Raw genomic sequence first — 18,483 nt, 5'->3', positions numbered from 1 at the left:
AGGAAAGTCCCTAGGTCGCCTTGTAACTCCTGCTGGAGTTGAGCCCCTTCCTAGCTGCCTGGTGCACTGCCTTCACCCAGGCTGGAGACTAAAATGATGCAGGTTTGGTTTTTCTTTCAATAAATTTGTGCTAATGTTGCAATTTAAGTCAAACTCTTTCCACCCCCCCCCCCGCTTCCATCTAGTTATACTATTTGCTGTAATGATTTCCTGTCCTCATAAATTCCACAGATTGTGTTGTAGTTTTAACAAGGGGTTGGATTTCTTGAAGTCCAGGAGACACCCTTATGCTTAGACATACTAGACATAATTTTCAAACATACTATTTTTTCCTGTTATGTTCAGAAGGAAAATTGCCTAGAGCCTCAATCCCCCATACATGCATCTCATACTATCAGCTACTTTTTAATGAGTTTTTAGTCATTATGGGTTATAAAATTCACCTTTTTTTATCCCATTTTTAAAACTGTATGGCCCATAAAGTCATTTAGCAATGGGCCCTTGTCCATTCTATAGACCTGAATCACAATCTCAGGTCACAATGCAGCTCTGGACTCTGAATAAGCTAAAATCCTGATTTGCCTCACTCCCAGCATCATCTTGCTTTACACAAAGCCATGAGCAGGTAAAGCCCAGAGAAATCAGTGCATCATTTGCCTGTACCTGGCAAATTTCTAGAACTGAGGCACAATCCTACAACTCTACCTTTGGCCTGTGGTGGTGCCATGAAAGCAGCTGAGCACTCAGAAGTTCACAGCAGGATAGAGAGCTAAGGTACAAGAGCTGTGAATGCTACACAGGGCTTTGCCCAGGCCAGACTCCACATGTCTGAGATCAGAAGAGCAAATCAAGAGTACTGCTTGAGAATGCTGCCTGTGATGGGTGAGGCACTCTGCTGTCTCCTGTCCAACCCACTGCCTACCTTAGTGATTGTTTTCCTACTTTTAGAAGTCAATTATCACCTGGCTCCAGCAGCCAGACATCATGTCCAAGTGGAGATGGGGCTGCTTCCAATGTACAGATGGAGCAGTGCTGCTGGAAGAAGGTCATTGGCTCCTTTATACCCAGCTCACTTGGACCAGCTGAGAAAATACCTGCTTGGTCCTGGCAAGGCAGGAGCAGTCAGCATATCCTGCATAGCCAACAGTCCCACTGGACAGCCAGGGTGAGGAGAAAGCCCCCAGGTCCTGGTACACACTGCCCACCTCTCAGGCTGTCGCGTCCCTCACTCCCCTGCTTGAGCTTTCACTGCTTCTCCCTCCTCCATTATACACATTAAGAGCACAGCTTATCACATTATGATTCTTTTAATCCCTTAGCAATTTCTACAGTCATAATTCTCTCCCTCTCCAGCAGAACAGCCTGTGCTGAGCTCTCCAACATGCAGATAATCCAAGGTCCTGGCCTCTGCCCCTCCTGCCCATTTGCACAACTGAACACTGTGCACAGAGCAGTGCAGCGCTCTTGCCCTGCTCCTTTTCCACACAGGTAGGGTCAATCAGGACACATTAATAGTTGTAAATTCCAGGGTCTTAAGTAACTCCAAGGGTACCATCCAAGGAATGATTTCTGTCTTTGACAGCAGGTAAACCAAATCCTCCAATCCTTGTGCTACACTGAGCTGTCTCCGATCCCCTGAATGAGGCTCAGGCTATCAGAGATGCAGTTTTTAGGGCATGGAAAGTCATTTTACCTCAAAGCCTCCATCAGAGGAATGCCATTGAGCTCTACTGCATGGCTAGGAAATCCATGGCTCCTACTGATGAGCTTCTGTGATGTCTCACTGCAGCTGCCATCCTGAGGTTTCCCTTTTCCTGTGCTGCAGGGCAATATAACTGCAGTGGTGTGTGCTGGCCCGGCAGGTTCAGCCAGACCTCCAACACCACACACACAGGCTCCCTGCTCCCAGTCCTCCCAGCATAGTCTGGTCTCTTGTTCCTCCCACCAGTGCTGCAGAATGGAAGCAATACTGGGGAGGTCACTAGCTCTGATCTTACTGCATTTTGCTCAAGGCTAAGTCTCCATGCACAGGGTGAGTGCAATTCTGGAGGCAGAGGTGGGTAAAACACATCCACCTGTAGGACACTGTGTGTTTCCATGCTCTCTGCCAGCATTGTGGAATGAAGAACAGCTCTGGGCTCACCTCTGGAGTGCTGGGCTCATGAACTCCTTCAGCTATGACAGAGTCTATCAGGACATGGAGCCCTGGCATGAACTGAGAAGCTAAGTGCCAGCAAAGGCCACTGTCCCAAGCACATCCTGTGCCACACTTTGCTGACACAGAAATCTTATTGCAGGCTTGACAGAAGCAGCTCAGCTGCTCTTTGCCTCTATGCAATAGCAAAGGCAAAGCCCAGATATGGAGAACCCAAGATAATGTGGAAATAACTCAGCTACACAGCAGCCAGCCCAAAGGAGGACATTCAGTGGCAGAGAGAGACACTACCAGACGGTGAGGCATGACTGCAAGCAAACCAACAGCTACACATGGTGTCTTGCCAAATCCCCTGCTATTATAGGAACCAGGCAAGGAGAAATGCTCTTGATCTTCCCTGCTCCTCTGTTGTGGCACATGAAATAGCTCTGACTCTCGCTCTTTTACTTTATTGCTTCATTGTGGTGCTGTGTCTGGGCACTGCAGCATGTGGAGCAGTTTATTTGTGGATGCTTTTCAGCTACATGTTTACTGCCTGCTGCCTACACCTGTCAAGAACAGAACCTGTGATCCACCTAGTCTCTCCCACACCAGCCCTCGCCCTCTGCACTCGGCTTTGGGTTGGTGCTGGAGACCCAACATGCTACAGCCAAGGGACAACATCAACCAGTTTTAAAGCAAGCTTGGTCCCCCAGGCACATTTCTGTGCAAGAAGGAAAACCAGGAAGGCCTGTGTGAGCAGAAGCAAGTGAGGACTTCCACAGGAGGACATCACAAGAAGCAGTTCTTACAGGAAAAAACAAGGAGTGAAACCTTTCACCTGGTGTCTCTCACCTGGTCTTTGTTGGAGGTGCCCAAAGGTGATCAGACCCCCCTCAGAAGGAACAGGTACAACCTCATTACATGATGCTGGTTTGCACCCTCCAGCATTTAAAGCACCCAGCACTTGCCTCTGCTCTTAATACACCTCAGGAAATGAAGCTTTGGATGTTTCATGGTGCTGCATTGCAGCTTCCAAACACTTTAGTAACCAAGCCACTACCTTTTAGTCTAGATGGAGACCATGATGATCCCCTGATTGAAAAATAAGACAGCCAAAAGCTTTGATGTTGCATTTCACCTTTGAGTGCTTGGACATTAGGGTGCATTCAAAATGAAGTAGAAGTGTTTTTCCTCCTCCTCCTCCTCCTCCATGAGCTGTCCCTGTTGCTAATTCAGCATTGGAGAGCCTGGCTCACCACACTGTGTCTGCCAAAGGCAGCTGGAATGGTCTTTGCTCAGCCAGTTCTGCTTTCAGCTCTACCACACAACTTACTGCTCCACTCGGTGACCTCTGCACCCTTGCTGCTGACAGATCTGTTGCAGCAGCAGAAGGAGCTGGCTGGAAAAGCAGTGCTTGGGTGCACAGCCTGTGCCCCATCTTCTGCAGCAGCTCTTCTCCATCCCAGGCAGCAGGAAGGTGACAGCCTGCCACCAGTGCACATGCTGCACAGCACGTCCCTGACATTTTGCTGCACTTGTTCAAAACCCTCCCCATGCAAACCCTCCCTCAACTCTCCCAAACATCGAGGGAACTACCACCACAGCTGATCTGCAGTGCTGAAGGTAACTCCCAGGATCAGGGACTTGCCACAGAAGCTAGAGTGCAATGTCAGATGTTGAATTTCCAGCTCTTTACCACTTCTATCAGCAGCAAATGCAGCATATAGGTCAAGAGATCTCTTGATCACAAGGCTTGTGCTTTGAATTGCTAATTTCCTCCAAAATGTTCTTTCTGGGCTGAAACTTTCCACTTCAGATCTTGGCCTATCAGGAAAAAAAAATGGCAACATTTTGAGGCAAGGCATCTCAAGCCTTTATCCCACGAGGGGAATGGAAATCCAAACACATTCCCTGCTGCTGGAGATGTTAATGGCTTCCTTGTTGTTTAACTTACTGTACAAGAGAAGTAATAACATCCTAGCTCAGCATGCTCAGTGTCCTTTAAGGGGAAAGGTGGGAGGCTTGTGGCTAGTTCAAAGTTCAGCTCCCATGTAGATGCTAACAAAGGGAACATTCCCAAGCTGTCAGACAGCAGGACTCCCTTGGCAGTGCACGAGCACATCCTGTTTCAGCAAAAATTGTTTTCTGCAATGGAAGTAAATAGTTGAAGCCTGAGATAGAGGGGCCAGCAGACCTACTTCCCATGCCCCTGCTAGGTCAAGGTTTGATGAGAGAGAGGGAAGAGAAGTCTTTGTCCCGCTAGGACCGAGTGTACAGGCAACATAACTCTTTCTTAGAGCATGGACCCTTAGTCTCCATCTCTTTACTAACCAGGAAGAGATACCCAAACAGGCTCCTTACAAGAAAACCCACCCCACCAGTCTCCTGGTTCTCACTTGCTCCTGTGTACAAGGAAAGGGGGAAAGGACTGTCAGCAATCTTCCACACTTGGCAGGTGTTCAACCCTGTCATCCAAGAGCTGAACAATCCAGGTGCCAAAGCTTCAGCTGGGCTGCACACTGCACTTTCACCTAAGTACCAGGTCCCCTTTGTTAATTAGAATGAAGAGTCCTTCAATTAAGCAGCTGTCCTTAAGAGTAACATCAAACCTTTGCTGTGCCTGGCAGTGAGCAAGTGGCACCCTGTCTGAGGGTGGCTGAAGTGGGGCACTCCTGCTTCTAATCAGCTGCCTTCTTAAATGACCACTTAGACTTCCAGCTCATAGCCAAAATGTTACTTCAATTCAGTGGATAAAGAGGTGCCAGAGATCATAATAAAGAAGCAACATCACTTGTGCTTGCTCCCCATTTTCCCAAGCCAAAGGACATACATGTGCACACAAAAGCTCCAGCTGAGAAATGGCACCAGTGAGTCTTGCACCCAGAAACTGGGACAGTGATGTCCCCAACTAACCAGGCCCACAACATGGCCATGCAGAACTGACTGCTCCTCTCTCTGTTTAAAAATAACTTACAGAAATTTATTTAGGAAGACTGAAATCTAAATTCCTTCCACACACTCTTCCAGACTGCCAGCTGGGTTTTCAGCTGCTCTCTCCAAAACTCACTTTGCCTAGCAATTCTTCCCATCTCTTCACCTTCCATTAAACAAGGACTACAAATAACTACCTGAGCAGCTTGAGGACCCAAGCTGTAAACACACAGCCCAACCATGCTGGACACAGAGAAATTGCTATCTGATAGACCTGACAGACAGAAGGAGCAGGGGAAGCAGCAAACATCCTTCAAGTCTCCCAAAAGGGACAGCAAAGGCAGCAGTAACTTGCCTAATGATTGCACCAGCCATAAAAATCAAACCCAGTTCTTCAGAGACTTGGCTGTGTCCTGCAGCCTTGAAATCAACCTTCTTAAACATGCTCAAAATCCTGAGTGTTCTGTCTTTGCTTTTCTCCTCCAAGAACCTGAGCTTTCCCTTCCCTGCTGTTACAGGCAGGAAACAAACCTTGCTGCATGGTGCAAAACACCCATTTGCCACACCATATAACTGAGCAGCAAGAGTGGGAAGAGCACATCCACCACACAGAGACAGCCAAGGTAACTGTGCTAACTTCCAGCTTCCTTGGTATTTTCTCTCAGTGTCAACCTAGCATCTGTTTCTCTGTGCTGAATATTCTGCCTGGCCCCCCAAAATGCTTGGGTTTATCACAAACTCCCAGCCAAAGCATGGGGCTCTCTAGCCCTCTGAGGCCATGCATTTCATAAGCAGGCTGTGTGCCACATGAAGTCACATTTCCTTTCTTTCTTGGGAGGTGTAAGAGCAGTCTTATTCTTATGCTAAGGGAAGTTGCAAAGGAAAATGGCATGGAGCTATTTTGGTTGAATTCTGAAAAGTTCAGTTTCATCTTTATACACCCTGTGAAAATGAGGGGTTGTTGGAAAGTTGAGTTCTTTATGATCAGTCTTGTTCCTTGAGCCTTACAATTCCTTTTTTTTTTTTTTTTTTTAATGCTTTTATCACAGGCATCCAGCCTCGGGTGGAAGCCTTGGATAATATTTCTCACAACAGCATTATAATCAGAAATTCCTCACACAGCTCCAGAACTCAGGGCTTTTGTTTGAACCAATTCATTTAATCCTTTCTCTATCTCACTTTGTTTAGTTTTGAAAAGAGTCACTCCAGCCTGAGCAACCCCCTTCGTGGTTACAGTGGCCAGTTTGAGCCAGGAGGATTGATCTCTATCTCAGGTATTCATCCAGAGAGAGATGGTCCTTGTCTTCATTTCCACAGTTAACAGTGAGGACCTGAACACAGCATCACATCACAGCACCCACTCCAACACCTTCCCACTCCAGCCCTCTAGGCACCCATATTCCTGGGCACAGAGCTGTGAAACAAGATAGTTGGAAATAGCACATCCATAGTGTGATCCCTTTCCAGAGTGCCATCACAAGCTTGTCACCAGAGCCCTGCCTGGCCAATTCCTGCAGCAGCACAGAAAGTAGCTTTTAGCATGGGGAACTGGCAGGGGAGAATGTGAGGTGGCACCAGAGCTACAGCAGGCACATGTGCTACACATGGCTGCCAGAAAAACAGAAACCCTCTTAGCACAACTGAGCCTTGGGGCTGGGACTCAGCAGAGTGTTTCTGTAGGGTGCTGTGGTCAGGCAACAAAGGCCACCAAAGAGAATAATCATGCAAGAACTCCCATGGCTCCAGAGAGATCGATGAGCAGTGGAGAAGGTGTGAAGGACCTTGGATTAGGGCGCAGGTAAAACACAGACTGACAAAGATTTGCTTAGAGATTTTTTTTTTTCCTTCCCAACACTAAAACCCCAAACCCAAACAAACATCAGTTTCTCCCACAGCATTTGAAAGCGTGGGAGTAATTGCTCCTCATCTCTGTCTCTGCACACCGGCAATCTCAGCACTGAGACCCCATGAATGTGAGGCTAACAATTGTACCAGTGCAGCTCTACACCTGCAGTGCTGTGCAGGAAGGCTGAAGGAAACTGGCTGAAGTGGGCACTGGTAATAACCTTGTGCAAACTGGCAGTAAATCTTGCAGGGCCACTGCCCAGACTTCCCTATCTGGCATGGAGAGGAGAGCAGAGACTGAGCCCTGGGGAACAGGAAAGGTCCTCCTGCAGGCACTTCTACAGCCAGCTGAGGCTGCTCACATCAAAAGGAAGGTCAGTGGAGGCAACACAAGGCCTTGAGAGAGGAGGAGGAATGGGTGAAACGGGGGAAGCTGAGGGGGGGAGGCTGGACACATAAAAACGCAAGGCTGGACTGGGCAAGATAGTGAATGAAACAGGCAGAGCTAGGACTAGAGCCTAATCCCCGCTTACTACTCGAGAAATATTTAGGTCCCTTCCTTGCTCTGCTGTCCAATCCTCCCAGGAGGATGCCTGAAGGCCACCATGCACCCTGCCCGGAGCAGTCCTTTGGGTCAGGCCAAAAGACTGTCAGTGTAAATAAGCCTTCACTGTGCAAAGACCCAAAGCTGGGGAAATCGGGGTGCTAGCTACTATTGTTTGCCACGGGAACCTGCATCGTTTACTGTTTCCCAGCCTCTCCCTTGTGCAAATGGGTCTTGGCCACCTCTCTTGTTCCCGCTGTGTCCTCCCTGACAGCCGTCCTTTCGCCTCTGTGAGTCCTCACGGACACATCCACGGGCAGCGCTGCTGTGAAGGAGCACAGCCATGCACACACACGCCCAGGGAGTGCATTTCCGAGGTGAACCGGCCGACCATTTCCCCCTTTTTCCAGCCCAGCTAGGATCTGAGTGGGAAACAAATTTTGTCATGGCCTACCTTCCAAGTCCACCAGGTCTGAGATGCGGGGGCAGTGGCCGCCGGGCTTCGGAAGCAAGGCTTGGGGCTGCCTCTGTGAATCAGCAAAGGAGACCCTGTGACAGGGATGCATGCTGAGGCTGAGCGCTGCTGGCTGCACGCTGCCTGCCTCTCCTCCTCCACCGCCCCGCACTGCTGTGTTGCTATGCAATCACATCACCAGGAGTAACAGCATCTCTCCGAGGCGGCAAGGAGCTACCCTTGACTCGGCAAACGCCGAAGAACAAGGACGATTCCACAGCCTGGCTGGCTCTTTGGAGGTCTCCTCGGCCAGCGGGCGAGCGATCGATCCGGAGGAGGGGAGGGAGATGAGTGGAGATGCAAAGAAAGACATGAACGGGAGGAGGAGACAAAATACACATGGAGAGGGAGAAAGAGAAGGGAGGGGAGGAGAAATACGAACGCACAAAGGCTCTGGGGTCTGACCTCCGGAGACCTGACACAGACTGCCGGGCTCAGACATGCTTCCTGCTGTTCGCCGACATCTCCCCACCCCCTTTCAGGACTGGTTGCTCTCCTTTCAGGTTAGATATGGCCAAGCATGTGCTGGAAAAGCCCAGACACGGTCATCAACCTCTCTTAACCACAGGACTGGTTGCTCTCATTTTAGATTAGATACAGCCATGAAATGTGGTGGAAAACCCCAGACACATTCATCACCTTTCTTAACCACGGTTTTGGTGTCTGGCATAAGATGCCATAACTTTAAAATATCCCAATTTAAAATTGCAGAGCAAAAAAAACCAGCAAAAAAAAACGACTTAATTTTGGATATGCTTCCTAATCTTCTATGAAAAAAAAAAATAAAGGAAGAGCTAATTCTCCAAGCCAGCAAGAAATCCTGATCCAAGGTTTTTAAAATGTCAGGATATCTTCAGAAGAAACAGAAAGATTTGAGTTGCTGCTTTGGCTGAGGGCAGAAGCAGAGCTGGATTTGGGATTTCAGTCTGTACATAACAGTTAGCAGTTCTGCAGACTGTTCCACCCAAGGATTTCAAGCTGCTCGAGGTGCCAGGGATGTTATTCCCATATTACACAAACAGAAACACTTAATTAACTTGGTCAGAAAGAGGATTCAAATCTGATCACAGCCCCATGCTTTAGCCATTAGTCTGTCTTGGCCTCTCCCTGGGAAAATTAAAGCTTGGTCCTTTTCAGAACAACCTTTAATGAGCCCTAGCCCTTATTCTGCCAGAGCTGACAGAATAAAGATGTTAATTTTGTACTCACACAGTCAAATTCTGCAGAAATAATCACTGCTGTTTGTAAAGGTTGCCCATTTTCATTCCATTTATTCCTCACAAAGGGTAGCTTGGGTTTACCTCAAAATGCAGGTTCACCTGGCTCACTCAGACCCAGGGAATGGAGATGCAACAACAGCTTCACAACTCCACTGTGCTTCTGAAAGTAATTTCTGGGCAAGACACTTCTCACAGCAATGGAAAATGAGGCTGGCAAACTGCTCATGGTGCCACAGGGCTTCCCACAGGCCCTACCTTGAGGAACATGGCTCAGGAAATGTTGTTGCATAGAGCAACAGTGCCCAACCCACCTCATGTTGCTGACTGCTGTGGCCAGCACAGTGGGGAGGCCAAGCCTACCCTTTCAGCCACTTTTGAGACTCTGAGAACAAAAGTTTCTAGTGTCACACCATTGTTAGAAGGTGGACATGAACAGATGCAAAGCTTTTCTAGGGCACTGCTGTGAGCTCAGAGAAGGCAGTCAAAACACAACTGATCTTCAGTAAAGTACATTTTAGAGAGAGTCCTCAAAAATCAGCATGTTCCTCAGGTAGTGCCTGCTAGAACCTGCAGCAGGTGAATGGCTGAGCCCAAGGTAGCTCTTTTTCCATCCTAGGTAGGTGAAGCAGGAGCCAGGAGCAGAGTTGATCAGCACCCAGTGAGAAGGATGCAAAGAAACCTCATGTAACTAACTACACTGAGAGGAGATTTCTAACTAGCAACCTCTTTGCAGTTGGCTCCAGTAGGAGCAACACCAAATATTTGGAGTACCAGCTCAACAATATGTACCCATTCCACACACCTTCTGCCTTTAAAAGCTTCCTCAATAGCTTCTGCTTCCACAAGAGCTGTGCTGATGTAGCAAAACTCATTCTGAAATGCTGTATTTGGACCCCAAAAACCAGGGATGGATAGGAAGAGAGACATGAAGGAGTCAGGTTGTTCTTGGTGATGCCCAGTGACAGGACAAGGGGCAATGGGTGGAAGTTGAGGCATAGAAAGCTCCAGGTAAGCATGAGGACAATTTTTTTTTCCCTGTGAGGGTGATGGAACACTGGAACAGGCTGCCCAGGGGGTTGTGGAGTCTCCCTCTCTGGAGATATTCATGACCCACCTGGATGCACTCCTGTGTGATCTGCTCTAGGTGATCCTGCTCTGGCAGGGGGGTTGGACTGGATGAGCTTTCTAGGTCCCTTCCAGCCCCTGGCATTCTGTGAAGTCCTGGGTTAAGTAAGAACACTGAGGGAAACCACAACAGAGTGCTGGAGGGGCTGTTCAGGCAACTCCAAACACACCATTCTGGAGAGATACTTGGCCAAACCCAGCTGCACTGTGCCTCTGTCACCAAGAGTATCTCTAAGGGACAGGACAACATGGATAACCAAAGTGAGTGGATACCAAGCCAAGTTACACACCCACACGAGCCAGACATCAGCACAGAGACATTAACAGCACAAACCAGTCTGAAACCACAAAACCACTTTGCAGTGCATCCATCTTAACTTATTGATAATTGAGGGGCAGCAAAACACAGCAGGAAGAAAAATCTCGTGTCAGTGTAGCTTACATTTTGAGACAAGCCAGAATCTCTGGTGAAAGAGCTGGTTCCATGGCTGGGAGCATCTTCCTTGTGGCCCAGTACCTTTTGCTTTCAGGATCTAACAAACAGCTGAGCAACTCAGAATTCAAAAGCAGTCAGGGAGGCAAACTCAGATTTGTCATAAGTGCAGCCTTCCATGAAAGCACTACAACTTTTTAAAGTGTATGGGAGGGTTTCTGAGATGCTAAATTTGCCTTCTGAGGAGAATTTAATAAATAATAATAACAAAACCCCCTGAAACTTCCCAAGGAATTCAAAAAATCTTGCTTTGGGAAGACACAGAGGTACCTACTGTATGCCTTTCTCTGACATTTCAGACATTTTATGTTTTACTCAGTGGCAAAGATGTAGCTTGTCAGCAAAATTAAAAATCTCCACCTACCCAACAGGGACATCTCAGTGTGAAGAATGCTAAACAGAGTGTACAAATATGTGATAGATAAAAATCTAGACAGGTTTCATAAAGCATGAACACGGAGCTGAAATGAAATTAGAGTCTTGATTTACATCAGAATCACTCCCTCTAAACCGGTGGAGTTTAAGTCAGTTGAAATAACTGAAAGAGATTCCAGTTTAGGCTTGTGAAATCAGAATCAGCCACACTGACTACCCAGAGAAGGTGACAAAATGCAGAATATCCTGAATGCAATTGGATGTGCTGGAAAATGGCTGGTGAGAACTGTGCTCTGGGGAGATACAAGTGACAGCCCAGTCCTCTGTTGTCTCAAAACAACGCCTGTGGCAGGGCAGAGCTGATAGCCCTCTTGTACAGAAGTGCTGTTACCACCCTTTGGAAGCTTCATTAGCTCCTTTCCATTTCTCAGTAAAACATTTTAGGGAATAATGCTTTACCTAAGACCCTAAAATGCAGACTGTGCAAGAAAATGAATTTCCCAGTGTGGAATAAATTCCCCCAAACCCCTCTGAGAAAGCACTACCAAGGAGCACACCAGGAATGCAAAGTGAAGAAAGACTTCAGGGAGCATGATGCAGCAGCTGCAAGGAAGGCAGTAGGTTAAGGCATGTTCACACACCTGCATTCAACTGCTCTTTGCCCTGTGCAGAGTGATGTGGCAACCCCTGAGGAGGAACCCCTGAGGCATTTCAACTGGAGAAGCAGCTGGTGGAGCCTTATGAGCCTAATTTCCAAACTAGTGCTGGAGAAGCAGTTAAGGTTGTGAAGTTCCTACACACAGAAACAAGGCATGGATAACCTAATGGCTTCCAAACCCCAAACACCTAATCCAGAAAACAGAGCTGAACACTGACGGGGACTATCTATGCTAAAAAGAGAGTGAGAAGAGAGAAAAAAAAAGCACTTTCCTCAGAGCTGTACATTGATCCTTTTGGAACCAGCTGCTGAAAAAGAGTTTGGTGAAAGGTTTGTGGGCCAGGACAAGATCCCTTATGGTTAGAAGAAATCCTATTTCTCCCCAAAAGCACACAAATCCCTGTTTTCCCAGGATAAAGGGCTCACTCATCTGGGTCTCCTCCTAACTGAAGAGATGAGACTAAGTTCTCAGACAGCCATCCACATCAAAACAGCAGACATTCACTCCTGATGCAGGATCACTGACCTCAGTGGCTGGGCTGTGCCTACCTGTGAAAGCAAAGCCAAAAGAAACAAATCCAAAAGAAACAAATCCCACCCAAAGGGACAGACCTGCCCATCAATTCCAGTACATCATCTGGGCAAGCATGCTTGTGAGTAGAGCACAATGAGCCTCTTTTCAACAAGGAATAAAAGCAGAATTAGGGGCCCCACATTCACCCTGAGAAGAATCTAAGAATAGTTGCACTGATATTGTACCATCCTGTTCCTTCTTTTGTTTAGATAAATGATGTCAGATAAATAACTGCACCTCCTCTGCTAGCATCAAAAGGCACAAAAAAAATCTTCCATGTACAGATTCTACCCTGCCAGAAGCAGTTAGGAAAGCAGTGGGATACTTTCTAAAAGCCAATACCTGGGGTGAGAGAGAAGAATGGGTGGAGAACTGATACAAGCAGACAGCTGATGAGCACTCAAACAGAATGAAGCTTCCTTTTTTCATTTCTCCCTGCAGAGAGATTGAAACGAGTCCCCTGAATGAGAAATGAGGACTGGAGGGGAGAGAAGGAGTCTTTTCAGAGCAGAGAGCACCCAAAGATGAGGGGTGGGTGTCAAAAAGAGTGTAAATGAATATGGGCCAAGGATGGAAGAAAAAAAGAAGAGAAAAAAAGGAAAGAAAAAGAAAAGGAAAAAAAAAGAGGAGAAAATTAATAGAAATGGGGGGTGGGGGGAGGGGGAAGGGGAACCCAACCAACCAAAAAACATGCAGGAGAGGAGAAGAAGGCAGCCAGGTGGTTTTCAGGGGCTGTTTTGTTCTTCAAAAGCTGTCAACACATTTACAATGTGCTTTCCATCCCCCTCCTTATTTTCCTGGGCTGTGCACACAAAGGAGCAGGAAAGCAATTGCCTTGGAGCTGCAGAAGATTCACTTCAACACAGAACAGCAGTGCCCTAAGAGAAAGAAAACTGCTTAGTGATCCGTGTACAACAAACCATGATGGGAACGTTACAGGCTTCGGCTCTGGAGAGAGGGTTGGGAGAAAAACCTGCAGAGAGCAGCCTCTTCCTGCAGAGCTCACACTCAGGGACTTGGAGGCAGCACAGATACTGGAGGAGGAAGTCAAACTGCACGGGCAAATAGAACTGCCCACAAACACTGCATATAGGAATGCACATAAACACAAAGGGCTTAGCACTGAATTCTTCAAAGGAAAAGCCCAAGTGATTTGAGGCAGAGAATTAAACGTTCACAAGTGTCTGCTGCAACTTGCTGAGGCACAGGAGCTGAGCCATGTTAGGCTGACTCAATACCCCATCCCTTAGCCTGGAGCAGAGCATTCCATTTGGTGTCACAGCTCTGGCAGGTACCAAAGCTTGCCCTGATGCATGCTCACTCAGTTGAGCTGCAGAATGGGATCCCACCTGAGCCTGCAGATCTCTAAATGCTGTCAAGGTTCTAAGAGCATTTAGAGCCTGGGTAAGGTACCTGCAGCTTTTTTTGAAGACCAACTGTTTTGTTTTCTACATTTGTGCAAGACTGCACCGAGCCTGAAAAGGGAAATGACTTGCCAAAATAATTAAAGCATTAAAAAAAGAAATTTACCTTCTGCTATGCAGGTTTTTTACTCCTACAAGACAGGAAACTGAGAAGCAAAGAAGTTAAGCAGCACCACAAGATATGCACTTTACCAAACATTATTTATGTGCTTCCTCCTCTTGCCAACTCTACCTACTTGGGAGTGACTCAGGCAGGCGTAACAATTAGATACAGCTCTCAGGAATCCTGTGCTGAAAACCACATCACCATATGCTAAGAAGGTTATAAAAGACCTTCATAGTCAAACCCAAAGTCTGGTGAAATCAAACCATCATCAGATCCAAACCATTACTTTTATTGAAGAAAAAAAAAAAAAAAAAAAAGCAGAACCATAGAGGGAAAGGTTTTAGTGCAACATAAATAATCTTTTCTGGAAGCAATGTGTCCTTGTGGCCAAGAATGCCAAGGTCATCCTGGGGTGTACCAGAAGGGATGTGGTTGAGAGAGGTTCTCCTCCCCCCCCCCCCCTTTACTCTGCCCTCGTGAGGCTGCACCTTGAATGTGTCCAGTTCTGGGCACCTCAGCTCAAGAAGGACCTCAGGAAACTGCTTGAAAGAGTCCAACACAGAGCTACAAAGATGCTGAAGGGAGTGGAACATCCCTGGGGCTCTTCAGCTTGGAGCAGAGGAGCCTGAAGGGTGCCCTCCTTCATGTTTATTAAGATGTGCAGGGCAGTGTTGGGAGGATGGAGCCAGGCTCTGCTCAGGGATGTCCAGTGATAGGACAAGGGGCACTGGGTGCAAGCTGGAGCAGAGGAGGTTCCATAGGAACATAAGGGAAAACTTTTTCACTGTGAGGATGACAGAGCCCTGGAACAGGCTGCCCAGAGACGTCGTGGAGTCTCCTTTTCTGGAGACATTCAAACTCCACCTGGATGCATTCTTGTGTGACCTACTCCATGTGATCCTGCTCTGGCAGGAGGAGTGGACTGGGTGATCTCCAGCGGTCCCTTCCAACCCCCAACATTCTGTGACAGTACTTTGAGACTTTGTTCTTTCAAGGTATTCATCCTCCAGAGCAAGCTCATTACCAATGCCTGTTGTTCTTCACCCAGACTGGATGTATCCTCTAGCTGAAGAGCACATAAAGAGCTCCCTCATCTACTCTCCCAGGAGTCACAGCATTATAAACACAAGCAGTCCAGTGTGCATTATTAATGACAAGATATCAGAGCATCTAGCACCACAGCCAGACAGGAGTTTCACTGTGCTGAGAGGCTGTAAACAAGATGAACCCTTAAGCTAGGTCAGAGCCCTCAGTTTCCCTTATTCCTCTCTCCTCTGTGCTAAGATTTGTACTAAGCCATTTTGTCACAGCAGCCAGGAGGCAACTGCATGGCCCTAAAGGGCTTGCAACTGAGTTTAACTAAAAGACAAAGGGAGTCGAGTGAGGAGATCCTGGGGAGAGACATAAAAACCTTAAATGTTACACTGAAAAAGGAAAAAAAAAAAGAAAAGGCGAAGTGAATTTGATTTTGGTAGCAGTTAAGTGTTATTAGGAGTGTTCAGAAGCACACATATTGACAGTTGTTAGGGCTGCTCTACAAGCCTCAGAGGTTCAATTTGCTGAGTGGCTACAGCTGTACCACACCTTCTAAATCCTTGGGTCCTGATTTATTCATGGCATTAGGAATGCAAAATGCAAGCAGAGGGAAGTAGGCCAAGAAGAGAATAGAAAACAGGGACACAGAGGAACCAGTTTCTTCATTCCAGCTGAAAACAGGTTGAAAATTATTAACTCTTTCAGAGCAAGCTCTCTCTGGAAGGGCAACACAGCCTGGTGCATAAAAATACACAGATGAGCCTCTCCCCACAAAACAAAGTCATGATTAACAGCAACAAAGCAAACATGGCTTCAGAAAAAAAGAAACAAAACAAAACAAACCCCCACCAAAAAAAAAAAAAACACCCACAAAAAAACCCACAACAAAAATCCCCCAAAAGAATCCAGCTTAGCTCTGGCCTTTTCAGCTGCAGAATGCTCAGGGCCAAGGTGCCTGACAGGGGAGGGGTTGATGGCTTTGGTTCTGTGGACTGTGGACCAGATGTTCAGCTGGTGCAACTCAACATAGATCCATTAGGTACCAGTCAAGCTGTGCCTGCTTACCCTAGACAGGGTTCTGGCCCTGTACATTGAAATCCTACCTAATACCCACTCAGATTTTTCTGAAGGGAGGAGCCTCAATTTTTAGAGGCATCTAAACAGGCTACCAGACAAGCTGCAGCATGTGCTTAAGTTGCAGTGACCACTTCCCTGACCTGCTTGTAGTAGTACAAAACCCCCTGCATCAGAGGCATATAGAAGCCTCCTGAGAAGTGAGGCCAGACAGGAACTGGAGTAAGCCACCAACATGTGCTCCTGGGGAGACAGGACCCAAATCAGCATTTCCAGAGATCAGCTGGTAGTAAAAACTCGGATCTTGAAACAGCATCCTCCAGGAAGGGAAAAAAAAAAAAAAAATCCAGAACCACACTCCAGAGCCAACACAAGTGACAAAACCATGCACTCTCTTCCAGTTGAATTGTAGATTCATGGAATGGTTTAGGTTAGAAGGGACCTTAAAGATCATCTAGTTCCAACCCCTCTGCCATGGGCAAGGACACCTTCCACTAGCCCAGGTTGCTCCAGGCCTCATTCAAACTGGTCTTGAACACCTCCAGGACAGGGGCATTCATGACCTCCCTGGGCAACCTGTTCCAGTGTCTCACCACCCTCACTGGAAAGAACTTCTTCCTAACCTCCAGTCTCAAGGTGCCCTCCTCAAGCATCAACCCATCCCCTCTCTTCCTATCACTGCAAGCCCTTGTGAAAAATCCCTTCTCAGTTTTCTTGTAGCCCCCTTCAGGTACTGGAAGGCTGATTTAAAGTCTTCCCAGAGCCTTCTTTACTCCAGGCTGAACAGCTCCAACGTTGTCAGCCTGTCCCCATAGGGGAGGTGCCTTAGCCCCCTGATCATCTTCATGCCCTCCTCTGGATCTGCTCCAGTGGCTCCATGCCCCTTGTATGCTGGGGGGCACCAGAGCTGGAAGCAGTACGGCAGGTGGGGTCTCACCAGAGCAGAAGGGCAGAATCCCCTCCCTCATCCTGCTGTTCATACTGCTTTTGACACAGCCCCGCACCTTCTGGGCTGCAAGTGACCATTTCCAGCTCATGCTGAGTTTTTTTACCAACTGACACCCCCAAGTCCTTCCCCTGGACACTGCTCTCAAGCCTCCCCTCACCCAGCCTAGATTTGTGCTTGGGATTGCCCTGACCCAGGACAAGAGGCAACAGGTGCAAGCTGGAGCCTAGGAAGTTCCACATGAACATAAGGAAAAACTCTTTCCCTGTGAGGGTGACAGGTGGCTTACCTTGATGCAGCTTATCCTGACTGTATTATTATTTTTCTTGTTCTTCTGCTGTTTTATAAATAAAGTAAGAGAAGTTTGTTTATTTATCTGGGTGTCTGTGTCCCTTGTGCTGACCTCATCAACTGGCAATACACCACTCTTCTATTCCAGTGGGATGTTTGTGTAGGCAGGTGTTTGGAGAAAAAGAAACAATATCCAGCTGTGAAAGACAACAAGAACTTCCAAGGCAGACAGAGAAGCTAAAAGGAATTTCAAGTGCCCAGGAATGCTAGGCAACATCACTGCTGTATAAGAAGGATTTTAAGCAGCCATCTTGACCAATAAAGTTGAAATTGAAGGAAATTTACTGCCCTGTTGCTTGATTTCTGCACCTGCAAGGATCCAGCCTGTGGACATGAATGACAAAACTGTGCATGACCTGCTCAAAGACCTTTGCAACACAAGGGATAAGAGACCTGTGATGCTGCAACAACGATCTGCCACAATATGATTTGGTTTTCTCAACCAAACACCAACCTCAAGGGAAAGCTGCTCCCAGGGACCAACAACTATACAACATTCAGTGGATCCCAAAGGATTCTGCTATGAAACTATACAACGTTCAGTGGATCCCAAAGGATTCTGCTACGAAACTATACAACGTTCAGTGGATCCCAAAGGATTCTGCTACGAAACTATACAACATTCAGTGGATCCCAAAGGATTCTGCTATGAAACTATACCTCATTTAGTGGATCCTAAAGGATTCTGCTGTAAGACGTTGTGGTGGTTTGGCCCTGGCCTGGAGGCCAGATGCCCACCAAAGCCGCTCTATTACTCCCCCTCTTAAATGGACAGGGGGAGAGGGGAGGAAGAAAAAAAAAATTGACCAAAGCTAATAATAAGATAGAAGCTAATTTAATAACAATAATAGTCAAAAGCAATAGACCGCGCGGAAGCAAGAGAGAGATGTTAGTCTCTACTTCCCATCAGCAGGACGATGGTCGGTCTCGGGAAGCAGGGCTCTCTAAGCTTGATAGTTGCTTGGGAGGATAGACGCCATGGACCGATCCCCCTCACTTCCTTCTTTTACTTCATTCTTATATCTGAGCTGACGTCATATGGCATGGAATACTTCTTTGGCCAGTCCAGGTATGCCAGCTCAGCCATGTCCCCTCCCAAGATCCTGCCCATCCCTCAATGTACTCTTGGGG

The 18,483-nt window shown here is 47.3% G+C and overlaps 1 protein-coding gene across 1 annotated transcript in view; it reads right to left on the bottom strand.

Annotated features, from left to right (window-relative positions):
- Positions 1-7,654: 7,654 nt before the first annotated feature.
- Positions 7,655-18,483, bottom strand: part of CENPI (centromere protein I) — a 34,820-nt gene continuing 23,991 nt past the window's right edge. The window contains exons 26-27 of the mRNA XM_054388844.1: positions 7,912-7,984; positions 7,655-7,782 (exon numbers count right to left, since the gene is read on the bottom strand). Coding sequence (XP_054244819.1) covers positions 7,655-7,782; positions 7,912-7,984 — 201 coding nt within the window. The remainder of the gene's footprint in view (positions 7,783-7,911; positions 7,985-18,483) is intronic.

Source organism: Indicator indicator, chromosome 17, assembly GCF_027791375.1.
Source record: "Indicator indicator isolate 239-I01 chromosome 17, UM_Iind_1.1, whole genome shotgun sequence".
Lineage (NCBI taxonomy): Eukaryota > Metazoa > Chordata > Aves > Piciformes > Indicatoridae > Indicator > Indicator indicator.
Note: the sequence above shows the minus strand (reverse complement) of the source record. Positions and strands in the feature narration are given on the sequence as shown.